Here is a 15,121-nt window from a genome sequence, read left to right as displayed (position 1 = left end):
GGGACATGAAACCCTTAAATGTCCAGAGCTTGAGCGAAAGTCAGTTGACAAGCGTTGGCAGGTAGTAAGGAGGAGCCGGCTTTGTTTTAACTGTTTAAAGCCTGTAAATACTTTCCACTATTCTTCAGTCTGCCGCCAACCCAATTGCAAGGTTGAAGGATGTGGCCGGCGTCATCACACTATACTTCATGGTGACTGGGATCCTACCACGGAGGAAAAGGGACATGCAACATTAAGTGAATTTGTGGCTTCGTACAACTCCAAGATGCAACAAACCTTGTTACTGACTGGGACAGCCATGCTGGTTTCAGACGGTTTCCAGAGAGCACCTGTAAGGGGTTTGTTTGACTCAGGAAGCCAAAGGTTTTATATCAACAAGAACGTTGCCGAATCATTTGCCCTTGATGGACCTTCTGAGGTCCTTAGTGTATCCGTGTTAGGGGGAGAAACCAGTCAAACGAAGAGAATGAGGAAAGTCAGGTTCTCGCTCGCCTCTGCTCAAGAAAACATTTCAACGCCAGCTAGCATGGAGGCCCTCATCATTGACAAGATCTGTACACCACTAGAACCAGTGGAGATCAGGTTAGAAGATTACCCCCACCTGCAGAACTTGATACTTGCTGGCTCGTACCCTCGTGGACCAGTTAACGTCGATATTTTGATAGGAGCAGACTTTTACTTTTCATTCATGAGTAGTAAATGCAAGAAAGGGGAAACCACTCATGCTCCCACAGCAGTAGAGTCAACACTTGGATGGATTGTAGGAGGACCCATCGAGGGTCTTCCTTCCAAGAACACTCAATCCATGCTGTCTAACGTGTGTATCGATCCAGTCATGGACAGTCTTAAGCAGTTTTGGAAGCTGGAATCTATTGGAATTGTAGATAAAAGGAATGCATCTATGTCCTTAGAGGAAGAAGAGTTTGTTAGACAGTTCAACGAGGGACTGAAGTTTGATGGTAAGCATTATGAAGTACCGCTGTTATGGAAAAGCGATGCTCTGCCATTGAAGTCAAACTCCCGCCAGGTAGTCAAGAGACTTGAGAGCGTCGAAAGACAGCTTAGAAGAAATCCAGAGAGAGCCAATGCTTACAGAGGACGCCATCCATCGATGAACAGACGGAACATCAAAAGACCTTTGGGGGAAACACCACCTAGTAACAGAGCCCTACGAGGCTCTAACATGAGCAACATGACCACGACGGAGGAGCCTCGAGTTGAAGAAAAACAGCCGGTTGAGAAAAAAGTTGTTGCCAGTAAAGTGAGCGGTACAGTGAAGTGGTTTAACGTGAAGAACGGTTATGGCTTTATCAACAGAGATCACAACAGGGAGGATATATTTGTTCATCAGACTGTCATCAAGAAGAAAAATCCCAGGAAGTACTTGCGCAGTGTCGGAGATGGGGAGACAGTGGAGTTTGATGTTATATCAAGAGCGAAGGGTCTAGAAGCAGCCAACGTGACAGGACCAGATGGAAGCCCTATGCAAGGAAGCAAATATGCTCCCCACCGCCGAATAAACTCCTACCGCAACTATCGAGATTTCCTTCGTGCGAGACGCCGCTCCCGTGGCGGGCCCAACTCCGCTACCAACGGAGAGGTTAAACCAGACAGGTTAAACCGGAGAGGTTAAACCGGAGGAGGATGATAAGGAGAAGAAGCGACCCCGCCGAAGACGACGTCCCAGATATAGGCGCAGGTCTGATGAGGAACGCCCTGAAGGCGATGAACAAGAAGAACGAGATGGTGATCATGAAAGAGGAGAAGAGGGAGAAGAGCGTCCGGCACAGAATCGTCGCCGTCATCGTCCTTACCGCAGATCCTACAGGCACCCTCGTAGAGATGACGGAGGGAGAGGAAAGTGGCCGATGGGAAGAGTTGAAAGATTGCTACCTGGAAAAGATGGCTTGATCCGTACTGTTGTTTTGAAGACAAAGAAAGGGCTTCTAAGGAAACCTGTACAGAGGCTACCTCGTCTGGAAGCAAGCAGTACTCAATTCGAAAGTGGTGAATTAGGTGAAAGTGGTGCTTACGGTGGGGAGTCGTTACTCGAAAGGTCAAGAAAAGAGAGAGGAAGAAACAAGTTACACAGAAATTAGTGTCAAGTCTCCAAAAGTATTGGAGAGCTGGGGAGGATGTTCGGGCCCGGACACGCACTGGGAGGATCTCACGCCCCCCAGTGAGACTGGACTTATGATAGGACCACCCTACTGAGGACATTTTTTGCTGCGTTACTACTATGGTACAACAAAACATGTGGTATTCGCTTGAAGTTATTTTAGTAGTCTGAACAAAACATTTCAGTAGTCGGAACAAAACATTTTAGTAGTCTGAACAGAACAGATGGTGAGTTCCTGACAAAATTTTGCCAGCCAATTGTCATGCTAGAAAAGATCCCGTTGAGGACTATCAAAAATGCTTAGGAAAAAATTCTGGGAAAAACATGTTATTTAAAGAGAGATTATCTCTAAATATAATGTACTATGTGAGAAAACTGGGCAGAGACAAAACATTCTCTCATTCTCTAGAGTGTCCGTCCAAAATTATTACCTCTTATGATATTTAGCCTTCCCCCTGTTTTACTCTGGAAGTTAGACTAAAGCCCCTGCTCCCTTCCCCCTCTTTTTTATTTCCTCACCTACCACGAGGGAGTCATGAAGCAACACCAGTGTTAATGTAATGTAAGAACAAAAGGAAAAGAAAATATCAGTTTGGAATGTAATGCCAATCTTCAGAATGACAAAACTTATGCAACGAATGCTTTTTAGGAATTGCTCGTGGCATCTTTATGGATGGATCATTAAAACGAAAGTTAATAAGATAGAGACAACCAAGTACTTTTTGCTCATAATAACTTTATTCTTTCGCATTTTGTCTTTCTTAGTGAACTGCACGACTGGAACATACTTCTACAACGACACTGGGACATGTAATGACTGTCCTATAGGAACATATCAAGAGTTTGAAGCACAAGAGCACTGTTCTGTGTGTCCACCGCAAACTTCCACGACGATGACAAGAACAGAACAACTATCCGACTGTTTAGGTAACTTCTACATTAGCCTTTTCTAATGCAATATGTTATGTAAACAATCACGAAACAAAAGAAACGAAGTAGAGCGATCACGATTCCATAAAAATGATCAACATGCTTATCACGTGCAATAGGTGCGGATGAAAGAAATCAAAGAAGGTGAGAATTTTCTTTTAGGAAATCGTCTTTCGCTCCAAGAACTCTTTATCTCAACAGCGCATGCCCTCTGTTTCTAGAGGCTTCACCTTTGTAGGATCTCCAGACCCTTCGCAACCAAAACAACCTACAGTTGAGTCGATTGTCAGCTCTGCCTGACATTTTTCGCTACAGTCCGTTACAGTAAGGTTTACAAACCACTCCGTAGCTCACGAAATACTGAACAAAATGTATGATGCCCTCTGATAAGGTGGGGGAGATTAAACCCTGAGATTCTTTCCCCTTGATTTTAATTGTCTTTATTTTAGTCAGCTTAGCAAGGCTTGGATAATGCTTGTTCGCACAACAACAGAAACAACAAGAAAGAAACGAAAAAAAAAAATAAGCAAAAAAACAAAACAAAACAAAAATAAAAAGAATTAAAGTTTTTCGTCAGAATATAGTTATCAAACAATTTTTTTTTAATAAAACTTTCCATACCGATGTCCCTACCGATGTACTAGTGGTGATCACGCGTGTCATTTAGCGGTTCACGGTACACTTTTCAGTTGCTGGAATTAGGGATTTTCAAAGGAACACCTAAAAAAAAAAAAAACAAACAAACAGACAAACAATAACAATAACAACACACACTTAAAACCAAACAAATGGGATAGTTTGTACACCAAAATTATGCAATGAAGGAGATAGGTCACCCTGCTAGTTCAAGAGCTAAGGATCATAGTAACTTTTTTACCTGATCCATTGATTGAAATAAAAAAACCTTGTTCTCTGGATGCGCGCATGCTTATTTGCCTGAATGCGTGATTTTAATGACTGTCGATTAAGTCCAAAATTAATGTTAGCTATAAGATTTTCAATCCAAGATATGCTAGATTTACGGCGCAAACGTCATGAGCTTTTAAAGTAAGAAAACTCTCTCTGAGCTGTTGTTTACCATCGTTGTTTACAGCAATCAATGTTCATGGTTTGTTTCATAAAAGAGCTTGTGCGAGCGTTAAACCCGTTTCGTTAATGTCTAGCCCACCTTGAAATTAGTTCAAGGAAGGAAACGATTACAGGCGAGCTTGTGTTTGAATTAAAGTCTTACAGTAACAGCCCCCTTTGATAAATTCATTTTAAACTCTTCTAGTTCAAAAGGCTTCAACAAAGGTCTTTTAGTCTCAAATTTTAGATGCCTCTCCCATGTTTTAAAGTCACTGTTGTTGTTGTTGTTGTTGTTGTTGTTTCTGTTGCGACGAGATTCGAAATCACCCACTTTAGCCTTGAATCACTCACCTGGAGTGTACTGTTTTCTTTTTCGTCGTTTAATGTCCTTGTTCTCTTTTTACTCGGCAAGCTTTATGTCTGCCTGGGACATATTCCCCCACTGGATTAGAACCGTGTATATCCTGCGGTAAGGGCTTTTATCAAGAAATAGAAGGACAGAGAGCCTGCTTTAAATGTGGCGTAAACAAAACAACTTCCAAAGAAGGATCCAATAGTTCAATGCAGTGCAGAGGTATTATCAAAAGTTTTCATCTAAGATACACAGATTTTGTTGCTTTTTCCCCTTGTGATACGTAGGTGTAATGAAGCAATCCTTGTACCCTTCTCTTTAATGTTTCCCGTAGTGCCGTGTCCTCCAGGATCATATTCTCCGACTGGATTGGCTCCTTGCACTTTGTGCAATAAGCTCTCATTTCAGCCACAGAGTGAGAGTCGTTCATGTTTTCCTTGTCCAGGAACAACAATAACCAATATGTACGGATCAAGAAACTCTCAGGACTGTATAGGTTTGTTAAAGTATTGATTAAAACACTAAGGGCGAGGGAGCTTTGAGGAAGGCTTTTTTATGGCATTGGAAATGTTTCCCTGCAATATTTCGGTAATTGCTGTTAAAAGAAAAAAAAAAAACCAAGAGTTTTTCTATTTTTTTGATTTTTCTGCATAGATTTGCTTGAGGTTTTGCATTTATTACTTGTGAAGAGAAAGATCGAAAACGCGTGTTGCACCTTGAAAAGACGTAACACGAGATCTCTCCTTTCTTTAAGATTGTAAATGACGCGTCCGACATCGGCGGGTACAAAAGCAATGTTTATTTTTAGTAATTGCTTTAGTGATTTACCTAAGATATTTTTTTGCAACCTCTCACGAACATCATATGGCAACAAACTAGCAAGGTCTTAATGGAAACGTCACGTATACATTATTACCAATCTCGGCAAACTTTGTTTATTGTGTGAAGAAGGAAATACCCGGCCTTCCAAATTTGTGCAATTATGAATGCACAATACATCTCAACAGCAAAGTTTGACAATTTCCGGGGTTAGAAATATCTACCTCATCAGTCTATTCAGGCGTGCCATCAAGGCTGGATAAGGATTGTTGACGTCGTTCCGATCGAATATGTTTTGCCGTAATAGTAAGATCAATGCAAGGAAACAAAACGAGAAAGGGGAATTTAGCGTGCTTCGTTAATAATCATGCTGGTAAAGCTTACTAGACGAAAGAAAGTCTAGTTAAAAGTGGAAAGTAATATTTAATATATTCAGTGAAATACACCTTCCGTGACGCAAATCTTTCATGGATAACTCACTGAAAAGGAGTCTATTTTCTTGCTGGAGTGATTTTTCCGCCTATTAATATCATTATTATTATAATTATCGGTTCTAGTGTTATTATTATTGTTAGTATTATTATTATTATTATTATTATTATCATAATTATTATCTCTTTATTTGCTTGTTTGTTTTGTTTCGTTTTTCTTTTTTTATAGAAATCGATGAGTGTGATACTAGCCCATGCAGCAATGATTCCACATGCACAGACCTAATTGGCGACTTCTTATGCTCATGTAAACCGGGCTACACTGGAAAGCAATGTGACACCAACATTGACGACTGTAAAGAACAACCCTGTTTTAACAATGGTACATGTCATGACATGGTAGATAATTATACTTGCTCATGCGCTTATGGTTACCGAGGCTATAATTGCGAAGAAGACATCGACGAGTGTGCCTCATCGCCTTGCACTAACAATGCTTCTTGTGTAAATCTTCTCGGAGGATTCAGTTGTCGGTGCGAACCCGGTTACTCTGGCAAACTGTGTGACACGGACATTGATGAATGTCTCATATCTCCTTGTCAGAATGGAGCAACATGTAGAGACAAAATAAATAATTATGAGTGTATCTGTGCTGCAGGTTACAGAGGGGATGACTGCCAAGAGAATATAAATGACTGTGGAAGAAACCCTTGTCTTAACGGAGGCCAATGTCTTGACCAAATCGCCGGTTATCATTGTGTTTGTCCCTCTGGCTTCAACGGGACAGAGTGTGAGTTCAATATTGACGATTGCGCTGATGCCGGCTGCAAAAATAACGCAACGTGTGTTGATGAGGTTGGCGGGTTTCTCTGTATCTGTGAGAAGGGTTTTTCTGGAAAAACCTGCGAGGTTGATATCGATGAATGCGCCTCCAGTCCCTGTAGAAACCAAGGAAAGTGCAGGGATATTGTAAACGGCTACCACTGTGACTGCCTTGACGGTTTTGATGGCTTGCAATGCGAGAACAACATCGACGATTGTGCCGTGAGTCCTTGCTCAAACAACGGTTCCTGCCAAGATGACATAAATGGCTTCACCTGCATATGTCTTGCAGGCTTTTCAGGTAAAATATGTGAAGAAGACATCGATTTCTGTGCTTCGACACCTTGCTTCAACAACGGATCGTGTTTTGATGGTATCAGTTCCTTCACGTGCCAGTGCGCGGATGGTTTTGATGGTGAACAGTGCCAGAACAACATAGATGATTGTAAAATTGGAAATTGCTTAAATAATAGCACTTGTGTTGACGGTATAGACGAGTACAAATGTGTTTGTACTGAGGGATATGCTGGTACCGACTGTGAGATTGATATTGATGACTGTGGAAAGATCCCATGTGTTAACGAAGGGACCTGTATCGATCTCGTGAATGACTACCTGTGCAACTGCATGGGAGGATATACAGGGAAGAACTGTAGCATCAATATAAACGAGTGCACAAACTTTCCATGTTGCAATAATGCTACTTGCATTGACAAAGTTGACAACTACACGTGTGCCTGCGTTGATGGATTTACCGGACAGCACTGTGAAGTGAACATTGACGATTGTGTGTTGAACTCGTGTAGTAGAGGATCCACCTGCAGGGACGGATTAGATACCTACAGCTGCGACTGTGCGTCCGGATTCACTGGCGAATTCTGTGGGTTGGAGATTGATGAATGTGCATCTTTTCCCTGTTACTATGGCGGGAAATGTTACGACAAGGTAACGTGCTATTTTAGGTCATACAGAAATACATATGCATATATATATATAAAGTGTGACTTGATTTTCGTAGAACAGTGCTCAATACATAGAAGTAGAGCGAAGTATATATTGTGGGAGGAAAAAGACAAGTAAACTACAAGTTCATCCCTACAAGCCTGTTTCGTGGTCGCCCACTCCTGATGAGTGGGCGACCACTCATCAGGAGTATATATATATATATATATATATATATATATATATATATATATATATATATAGAATATATATATAGAATATATATAGAATATATATATAGAATATATATATATATATATATATATATATATAGAATATATATATGTATATATATGTATATATATATATATGTATGTATGTATGTATATATATATATATATATACATATATATATACATATATATATTCTATATATATATACTATATATATAGAATATTTATATATATATAGTTGTTGGCTCGAGGCCTTTTAACTTGTTATATATATATATATATAACAAGTTAAAAGGCCTCGAGCCAACAGTGACGCCGCGCCAGAAGGATCCAAAAGGATTCACAGTCCAAACCTCGATGGTAGGAGAAGTAGTGTGGCACACGAGGACGGACAACTTCGAGCGAAGGAAGACATATACTCAATAAAAAGTCTAAAAAGTTTAATAAAAAACGTTTCGGTCCGAGACCTTCATCAGTTGTAATACAATGACTTAAAAATTCCTTAAATAGATTTATATAGGGCGTGGTAAAACATATAAACAAACACAGTAATTACTATGCGAAAAATTATTACTATAAAAAGAAATGGAAAAACTGTCGAATCCACTGAAAATATAAAGGAACCAGCGTTGACTTGAAAGGCGAGAATTGCTCTAAAATTCCCAATTAACGCTAAGACTGGAACCTTTGATGCCCGCCCAATTTGAAAAAATTCTCCGCATTAATTATAGTTTATTATTTTTTTGGAGTGAAATTCCTGGCGCTTATTCAAGCCGAAGGGTGCCAGAGAGAACAGCTGTGCGCTCCAATATGCTTCTTTGGTAATTAGAAGTTTCTCGATGTTACCTGAATTGTTTACTGTTGCTTGCACTTGATCAATGCATTGGAATGAGAAATCGCTTAAATCATGTGGTGTTTTGTTAAAATGTACCGCTACTTCACAGGTCTTTTTTCTTAGTGCACAAACTTTCCATGTTGCAATAATGCTACTTGCATTGACAAAGTTGACAACTACACGTGTGCCTGCGTTGATGGATTTACCGGACAGCACTGTGAAGTCAACATTGACGACTGTGTGTTGAACTCGTGTAGTAGAGGATCCACCTGCAGGGACGGATTAGATACCTACAGCTGCGACTGTGCAGCTGTAGGTATCTAAAATTAGATTTAAAATTACTTCCAAATTAGTGGACGACCAGTTTCGTAAGGCCTCTACCTTACCTAGAAGTGATCTACTTAGGACTCGGACCAGATCTAAGAGGAAAGTGTTCCCATTTGTGACCACATTTAATCCAAATTTACCTGATGTTAGTCGCATCATTAAAAAAACATCTGGGTATTTTGGAGTCTAATCCCAAGTCAAAAGAGCTTTTTCCTTCAAATTCCAACATAGCATCCTTCCGCAGATCTAAAAACCTTAAAGAACTGTTGGCGCCATTCCGTTATGGCCCTAACACTGAAAGCGAAGGGGTTGCCGAGTTCAAGGGATGTTTTAAATGTAATAGAACAAGATGCGATCTTTGTCGCAACTTCGTGGTTGAATCTAATTCCTTTCTAAGTTTTCAAACAGGCAAAAGTTACAAGATACGATCGAAACTTTCCTCTGATTCTAATAACATAATTTATTTGGCTTACGGGCAAGAGTCTCTTGCCCGTTACGTGGCAATTGCCTAATTCAAAATGTGGTCTACCAGGCCACAGTTGAAAGTCCCTTGGGAACCCAAACGTACGTCGGCCTTACTGCGAACCAATTTAAAACAAGATTTAGAAATCATACAGCTTCATTTAGACACGAGAACAAAAGGAACGCAACAGAGTTGAGCAAATATATCTGGTCCCTAAAGGATGCTGAAACGGAGTTTTCCGTGACCTGGAAAATAATAGCTCGTGCCAGGCCGTACTCAAATACCACGAAGAGATGCAATCTTTGCATAGCTGAAAAATTCTTTATCATATGCAGAACAGGGGCGGGTACCCTAAACAAAAGGAACGAACTGGCGAGTGCGTGCCGGCACTCATCTAAATATCTGATAAGGCTGCTCAAACCACCTACTTAAAAGGTCCGTTAGTCAACTAGTGCCTTATCCACCTGACGAGAGAGGACTTTTCCTTTCGAAACAGATCTGTAGTATCAAGCTTTAATTTTTATTTTCCTAAATAATCGTATATATATACATACATATATAATGTGTGGTAGGCGAAAAAAACAACTACATATACATCCCTACAGACCTGAAAAACAGACCTGAAAAACAGGTCTGTAGGGATGTATATGTAGTTGTTTTTTTCGCCTACCACACATTATACCCACTCTACTATTTGTATTGAGCACTGTTTCACGGAAACCAAGTTTAATCCCTATATATATATATATATATATATATATAATAGATAACGGAGTGGTCAACTGAAGATTTGGCTCCAGCATTTGGCAATTTTATCCGACGAGTGCCACACACGCTGTGTAGGACGAAACTGAATAGTAATAAATGCCAAGCCAAATTGTCAGTTGCCCACTCTGTTCTCAATTATAACACGCTCTAGTCCACTACTGAGCACTCTGAAAGAAGTTCTGCATATCAACTTGTTATATATATAATGTTATCAGCATCGAATTGGGTTATTTGGTCCAAGACATTTAATTGCTACTCAGAGTTTCATGCTCCATCAGCTAAGAAGCCCTTATGAAAAGCGGCTACTGTTAGAAACTAATGTATAACGCGTCAATCAGCCGAACATCAAGCCCAGGAGGAACAAACGAAGGAACATTCTATGGTACGACCCGCCGTATAGCAGAAACGTTGAAACAAATGTTGGAAAATGCTTTCTTTCTCTAATCGACCAGCACTTCCACAAATCTAATCCACTACATAAAAATTTTCAATCGGAACACTGTTAATATTAGGCTACAGCTGCATGAATAACGTTAACTCAATTATCTCCAGCCACAACAAAGCCGAAATAAGAAAATCCGCAGTCGCCGAAGGAAATAACAAAAGCCCCGTAACTGCCGTAAACCAGACACGTGCCCCATGGATGGTGACTGCAGCATGGAGAACATAATATACCAAGCCGAAGTAATCACGCAAACAACAAGGGAAACGCATATCGGTCTTTCTAATACTCCATTCAAACTAAGATATCGAGACCACACTTGCTCATTCCGTAATGAACGTTAAAGAAACGCAACTGAGCTTAGTAAGCATATTTGGAACCTGAAAGACCGAAACATTGAGTACAACATTAAATGGGGCAAAGTAAAACGGGCAAGATCTTACTCAAACGTCACCAAGAATTTTAGTTTGTGCTTGTGGGAGAAGTATTTTATTTTGTGTAAGCCCGAAATGTCAACCTTAAACAACTGAAATGAATTAGCATCGTCCTGTAGACACTCTAGGAAATTTCTGCTAATAGGTTCATCACATTATTAGCGCGCGCCACACGTTTTTTCAAATAACTTTGAATGTAACCGTTTTTCAGGCAGTTGCCTGATAATTGCTTCTGATGGAGCATGAAACTCTGTGTAGCAGTTAATTGTCTTGGACCAAATAACCCAATCCGTTGCTGATAATATTATATATGTACATATACATATATAATATAATATATGTATATATATATTATATATATAGATATATATCTATATATAGAGATATATATATATCCATTAGAATATCCATATATATATATATATGGATATTCTAAATAAAATATACAAAACAACATTGATGAAAAATTATATACCTGTGGCATTTTCATTGACTTAAAAAAAAGCCTTTGACACGGTTGATCACTCGATTTTGTTGCATAAATTACACCACTGATGGAATTAGAGGATTGATTAATGACTGGTTCTCGTCATATTTGTCCGTCAGGATGCAATCAACCCAAATCGGTCCTATTGTCTCTAGCAAAGGGAGAATAGTGTGCGGAGTCCCTCAAGGTTCCGTACTTGGTCCGCTTCTTTTCTTAATTTATGTCAATGACATACATCGTTCCTCTAAAAAGTTTGACCTTTACCTATTTGCTGACGATACCAACTTACTATATGCAGAAAAAGATCTAAACAAACTTGAAGTTGTCGTCAATGAAGAGTTATTGAATTTGTGCGAATGGTTGAGTTCAAATAAAATTATCTCGTAACGTATCTAAACCTAACTTCGTTATTTTTCATCCCTATTAACACAAACTATACCGAGAAGTAAACCTTAAAATACTTGATAGTAACTCGGAGCAATTGGTGAGACATATGTTAAATACCTAGGTGTTCTAATTAACGGTTATCTCTCCTGGAGGCACCATATTAACTACGTTTCCAGGAAAATAAGCAAAGGTATCGGTATTATTGCGAGGCTTAGGCACTTGGACCGCTCACTACTCTTACAAACATTTATCGCTCGCTCATCGAACCGTATATTTCGTATGGTCTCTTTGCTTGGGGCCAAGCCGGGATTACCCATCTAAAGAAAATCATCATTTTACAAAAACGGGTTCTTTGTCTAATGTATTTTTCCGATTATACATCTCACAGTGCTCCTCTTTTTGGTCGTTTGGGAATTCTACTGATAAAAATGCTTTACTTCAAATTGGCTACCTCTCTGTTAAATGACATAAGAAATAATTGTGCTCCTCCCAATATTTCTGATTTTTTTTACTCAATCTGAACAGGTTCATTCCTACTCAACCCGTTTCTCAGTAGCTGGAAGCTTCTATATAGAACAGGCGAGAACAAATCATCAATTCGTTTTCTCTTCCAGAGTCGGTGCGAAAATATGGAATGGCATCTCCCCTGAACTGCTTAAGCTATGGAAAGCACCTTTCCATAGACTAGCTTTCCCTTTCACTTGTGAAAAATCTATTGTGTGACTGGCCTAGTTAAAACCTTTAGCATAATTATCACTACTGTTATTTATTATTTATTTTTATTTGCTCGTTTATTTATTTATTTAATTGTTGTTTGTGTGTGTGCGTGTGTGTGTGTGTGTGTGTGTGTGCGTGTGTGTGTGTGTGTGTGTGTGTGTGAGTGAGAGAGCCTATACAGTGTCAGTTAAGATAGCCCGCCTAGAACAGCTTTGCTAACTCTGCGGGCTACAAAGGACTTTATTTCTGTACATTGAAAATAAAGTTAATGTTGTTGTCGGTAAAAATTGCCCTTAAAAGAAACGCATTCTTCCTCGAAACTACACTTTTCGGCCGAAATTAATTTTTCGGACAGTATTTCAGCCGTGGACATCATCAGCCTAGGTACCAGCCGCTTGAAGAGGTTTAGTTACTAAAATTAAAGGCGTGTATAGTTCAAATATTTCTGTGCGCGGTATGACACGCATGTAAAGACCATCCAACCTGATGAAAACCGGTGTCTTCGACCGAAACATCGGTAAAGGATATCTGACTGAACAAAGAGATACCATGTTGCCGTTCGTCTATTCTGCAATAGATCAAAATATAACGATAAAAAAAGCGGTGGTACACCAGAGGCAGCCGAGTATGTCGCTTATGTTGTTATATTTTGTCTGTGTTTTAAAAAAAAGGAAGCGTTATTTTTATAAACGGGTTATGATGAATAAATCTGACTTTAATTTCCGTCGTGGTAGATCCAAAATACTGCAAATTATTGCATTTCTTGCCATTAATTCATTTAATAACATTGTTTTAGTTAGAATTTGTGTGGTCAAATTTTTATATCTCTAATGAGTTGGCATTTTTTTGGACATTTCTTTTTCAGGTCAATAGTTTCATTTGCGCGTGCCCTACTGGGTTTACAGGTACGCAGTGCGAAGTTAACATTGACGACTGCAAAGATGCCTCCTGCGCAAATGGTGGTTTTTGTATAGATCTCGTGGGCAACTACTCATGTTTATGCCCAGAAGGTTTTCTAGGCTCCCGCTGTGAAAGCCAAATCGATTATTGTAAAAATTCAAATTGCACAAAAAATGGATACTGCGTCAACTCTCCAACAGGATTTAATTGTCAATGTGGCAGTGGATATTTTGGAAAATATTGCGAATATGAACTGGATGAGTGCCTGGCGAGGCCATGTTTTAACAATGGTACCTGTTTTGATGTCCCAGCCAATTTCACTTGTACCTGTTTGGATGGATACTCGGGAAGGTTCTGTGAGGTGAACATAGATGATTGTGCTCATAATTCATGTCTCAACAATGCTACCTGCATTGACATAACCCTTGGATATTACTGTGACTGCTTGAACGGTTTTAACGGGACGTTCTGTGAAACACAAATCGATGAGTGTGAATCTGACCCTTGCAAGAACAATGGCACCTGCATCGATTTGACCCCAGGGTACAGCTGTAAGTGTCCAGAACAGTTTAATGGAGAGAACTGCGAATACGCGATTGACGTTTGCATTTCTTCCCCCTGTCAGCACGGAGGCATATGTAAAGCTGAGAATTATTCAGAAGACTTCAACTGTACATGCAAACCTGGCTTTACAGGATCTGTATGTGAAGAAGATATTGACGATTGCATTTCAAATCCTTGTGAAGCCAACGCCTATTGTATTGACAAGGTGAACGATTTTAAGTGCGAATGCTACCCTTCCTACTCAGGAGACAACTGTGAGATTTGTAAGGAGATATCAATTTTTATATCTACTATTAATTATGTTATTAAGATAATATCGATATGCATCCCTGAGAGTACTGGGGTAAAAGAGCAAAACAAATAGCAACAACAACTTACTAGCTTATAAACCATTAGTAGTAAAACAGGTCAATAATAAAAGTTCTTAATTTTAATAGCAATAGAAGTAAATTAACTGAGGGCCAAATTTTAATCGTTAGCCATAAAATCCATCACTCAATTGAGACCTCTTTGCCTGCCCCCTACTCCCAGACATAGATGAACAGTGATAATTTGATATGCGGTCTCTTAAAATACAGCAAATACAATTGTTCATTCGGTCCAAATGTTAATTTGTCATTCCTGTGATAAAATGATTCTCGACTGTAACAATTTGCTCTAGAGAGGAAGACATTGGTTTGGGGGGGGGGGGTGGAAAAGAGGTTCTTTAAGTATGAAAATCACGAAAATAATGATAACAACAAACATATGAAACATATGTGTGAACTGCGGTTATGAGACGTATATGAGAACGATCCTTCGCAGTAAAGCACTATTTGAGCAATAGTGAAAATCAGACCTGAAAAAAATTTCAGGCCTGTACGGGATTCGAACCACTGACCTCTGCGATACTAGTGCAGCGCTCTACCAATTGAGCTAACAAGCCAACTGAGAGCAGGCCATCAAATTAATTCCATATAAACCCGTAGATGATAAATCAAACAACAACAAACATATGAAACATATGTGTGAACTGCGGTTATGAGACGTATATGAGAACGATCCTTCGCAGTAAAGCACTATTTGAGCAATAGTGAAAAT

The 15,121-nt window shown here is 39.5% G+C and overlaps 1 protein-coding gene and 1 pseudogene across 1 annotated transcript in view; both read left to right on the top strand.

Annotated features, from left to right (window-relative positions):
• LOC111333373 (uncharacterized) overlaps nt 1-15,121 on the top strand; it is a 92,747-nt gene that overhangs the window by 68,345 nt on the left and 9,281 nt on the right. Inside the window, exons 23-27 of the mRNA XM_088759840.1 lie at nt 2,885-3,046; nt 4,530-4,691; nt 4,804-4,965; nt 5,949-7,486; nt 13,443-14,304. Coding sequence (XP_088615966.1) covers nt 2,885-3,046; nt 4,530-4,691; nt 4,804-4,965; nt 5,949-7,486; nt 13,443-14,304 — 2,886 coding nt within the window. The remainder of the gene's footprint in view (nt 1-2,884; nt 3,047-4,529; nt 4,692-4,803; nt 4,966-5,948; nt 7,487-13,442; nt 14,305-15,121) is intronic.
• On the top strand, nt 1,193-2,099 carry LOC148731840 (uncharacterized; annotated as a pseudogene).

The sequence above is a fragment of the Stylophora pistillata genome, chromosome 5 (genome assembly GCF_964205215.1).
Source record: "Stylophora pistillata chromosome 5, jaStyPist1.2, whole genome shotgun sequence".
Classification (NCBI taxonomy): domain Eukaryota; kingdom Metazoa; phylum Cnidaria; class Anthozoa; order Scleractinia; family Pocilloporidae; genus Stylophora; species Stylophora pistillata.
Note: the sequence above shows the minus strand (reverse complement) of the source record. Positions and strands in the feature narration are given on the sequence as shown.